General features: G+C 42.4%; 1 protein-coding gene across 1 annotated transcript in view; it reads right to left on the minus strand.

Moving 5' to 3' along the window:
* gcn1 (GCN1, eIF2 alpha kinase activator homolog) overlaps positions 1-1,623 on the minus strand; it is a 59,018-nt gene that overhangs the window by 50,908 nt on the left and 6,487 nt on the right. The window contains exons 5-6 of the mRNA XM_015398330.1: positions 1,016-1,124; positions 805-903 (exon numbers count right to left, since the gene is read on the minus strand). Coding sequence (XP_015253816.1) covers positions 805-903; positions 1,016-1,124 — 208 coding nt within the window. The remainder of the gene's footprint in view (positions 1-804; positions 904-1,015; positions 1,125-1,623) is intronic.

Below are 1,623 nucleotides of genomic sequence, written 5' to 3' on the forward strand. Positions count from 1 at the left end.
CTCATTAACTGGCCTGGTGCTATATGAAAAATAAATGTTTGTGTTAAAACTATGCAAACTTACATGAGAAATGTAGCCTATATTTTGTGGATGTACAGCTACATTTCTCATGTAAGTTTGCGTAGTTTTAACACAAACATTTATTTTTCATATTGCACCAGTCCAGTTAATGAGCAACCTGTACTTGTGTGCTTGTTTGTTCTGTCTAAAATGTTTATTTTGGAATAAAGAGGTTAGTATAAAAAAATTTTTTTGTCCAATTCATCAATTAATCGAAAAAATAATTGGCCGATTCATCGATTTTTAAAATAATCGTTAGTTGCAGCCCTAGTTGAGTTGAAGGCTATTTTGAGCTACTGCATAAAAACCTGGAACTAAACGCTATTTCTGACATTTTTAATTGAAAAATCTTCCTGGATGGGAAGTGAGACGTCTTCAGACTTGGAAACAAAGTCCAGTGGATTGTTTTTTACCTTTTTTGGAAAGACTAGTCAATGTAAAATAAGAGCAGATATGCTTAGAAATGGTGGAGACGATCAAAGAGAAGAGCAGCTTTGCATCAAATCAGTCTGTTCTGCAGGAAACTGACTTTTCTGAGATGTTCCTCACAGACGTGTGATTTCTGCCCAGTAAAACATTTTTCATCAAACATCTGGTCCCATTTTAACCACGCGGAGCTTCACTCTCTGGATCATGCCTCTGATTTCTGCTGCGGCCAAACCTGCATGTCTGCAGACCGTCGCCTTTCCACACGTTAAACTATTTCAGCTGAGAGAAAATAAAAGCGTAGAAAAAGTCGCCCACCTCTTCCCACAGGTGACAGAGATTCTTCAGGCTTGATTTCTTCGCTGTGGTTTTGGCTCCGCCCACCACTTCCGCCACCAGAAGGCTCTGGACCTCCACCTGCAGCGGATGACAGAGGAGCAGCCATTTTACCAACAGACCAATATTTAACCACCAACCGACTCAGATAAATATCACTTTAGTTTAGAAACAACAACAGAAATTTGCCGACCATTTTCTTCCAGATGGGTCCTTCTCGTTTCTCTGGAGCAGAAAACACTTTAGGGATTAAAAGGCAGGTCCAGGACAGGCCGATGAAGGCGGCAGAGCCGGAGCTCTTACTGCAAACACAAGGAGGCAAGAATAAAACAAAGGGGAAACAATTACAAATTGTTTCTATGGAGATTTGGATCATTAAATTAATCATCAGTCTATAGATTCTCTGTAGTATTCGAATCCTTCCCTGTTCATTTCCTCTGAATCTTTTCCACATTTGGGGAGAAAAGTCTTCAGTGGGTTGAATGGAAACTTTCCAAATCCTCCCCGCCAACAGCAAACAGCTGTCAGTGGAGGAAGTATGATGGTGTGGGGCAGCGCCTCGTTAAGGCTTCAGGTTAGACATTAGATCCTCGAACCAGATGTGAACTTTGAGCTTCAACCTGATCTGTCCTCAAAGACGCAGACGCTCGCCCCAAACAGAGCGGACTTCCTCAGAGAGGAGGAGGCCGCAGTGCTGCCTTCAGCTCATCCAACACCGCTGGGTTTATGGTCTGTGACCAACACAATGCTAACTGTGCTGCTCAACCCCAGGAAAACATCACCTCTCTCAACATGTGGCTC

This window comes from Cyprinodon variegatus, unplaced genomic scaffold (assembly GCF_000732505.1).
Source record: "Cyprinodon variegatus isolate N-32 unplaced genomic scaffold, C_variegatus-1.0 Scaffold927, whole genome shotgun sequence".
In the NCBI taxonomy this organism is placed as follows: Eukaryota; Metazoa; Chordata; class Actinopteri; order Cyprinodontiformes; family Cyprinodontidae; genus Cyprinodon; species Cyprinodon variegatus.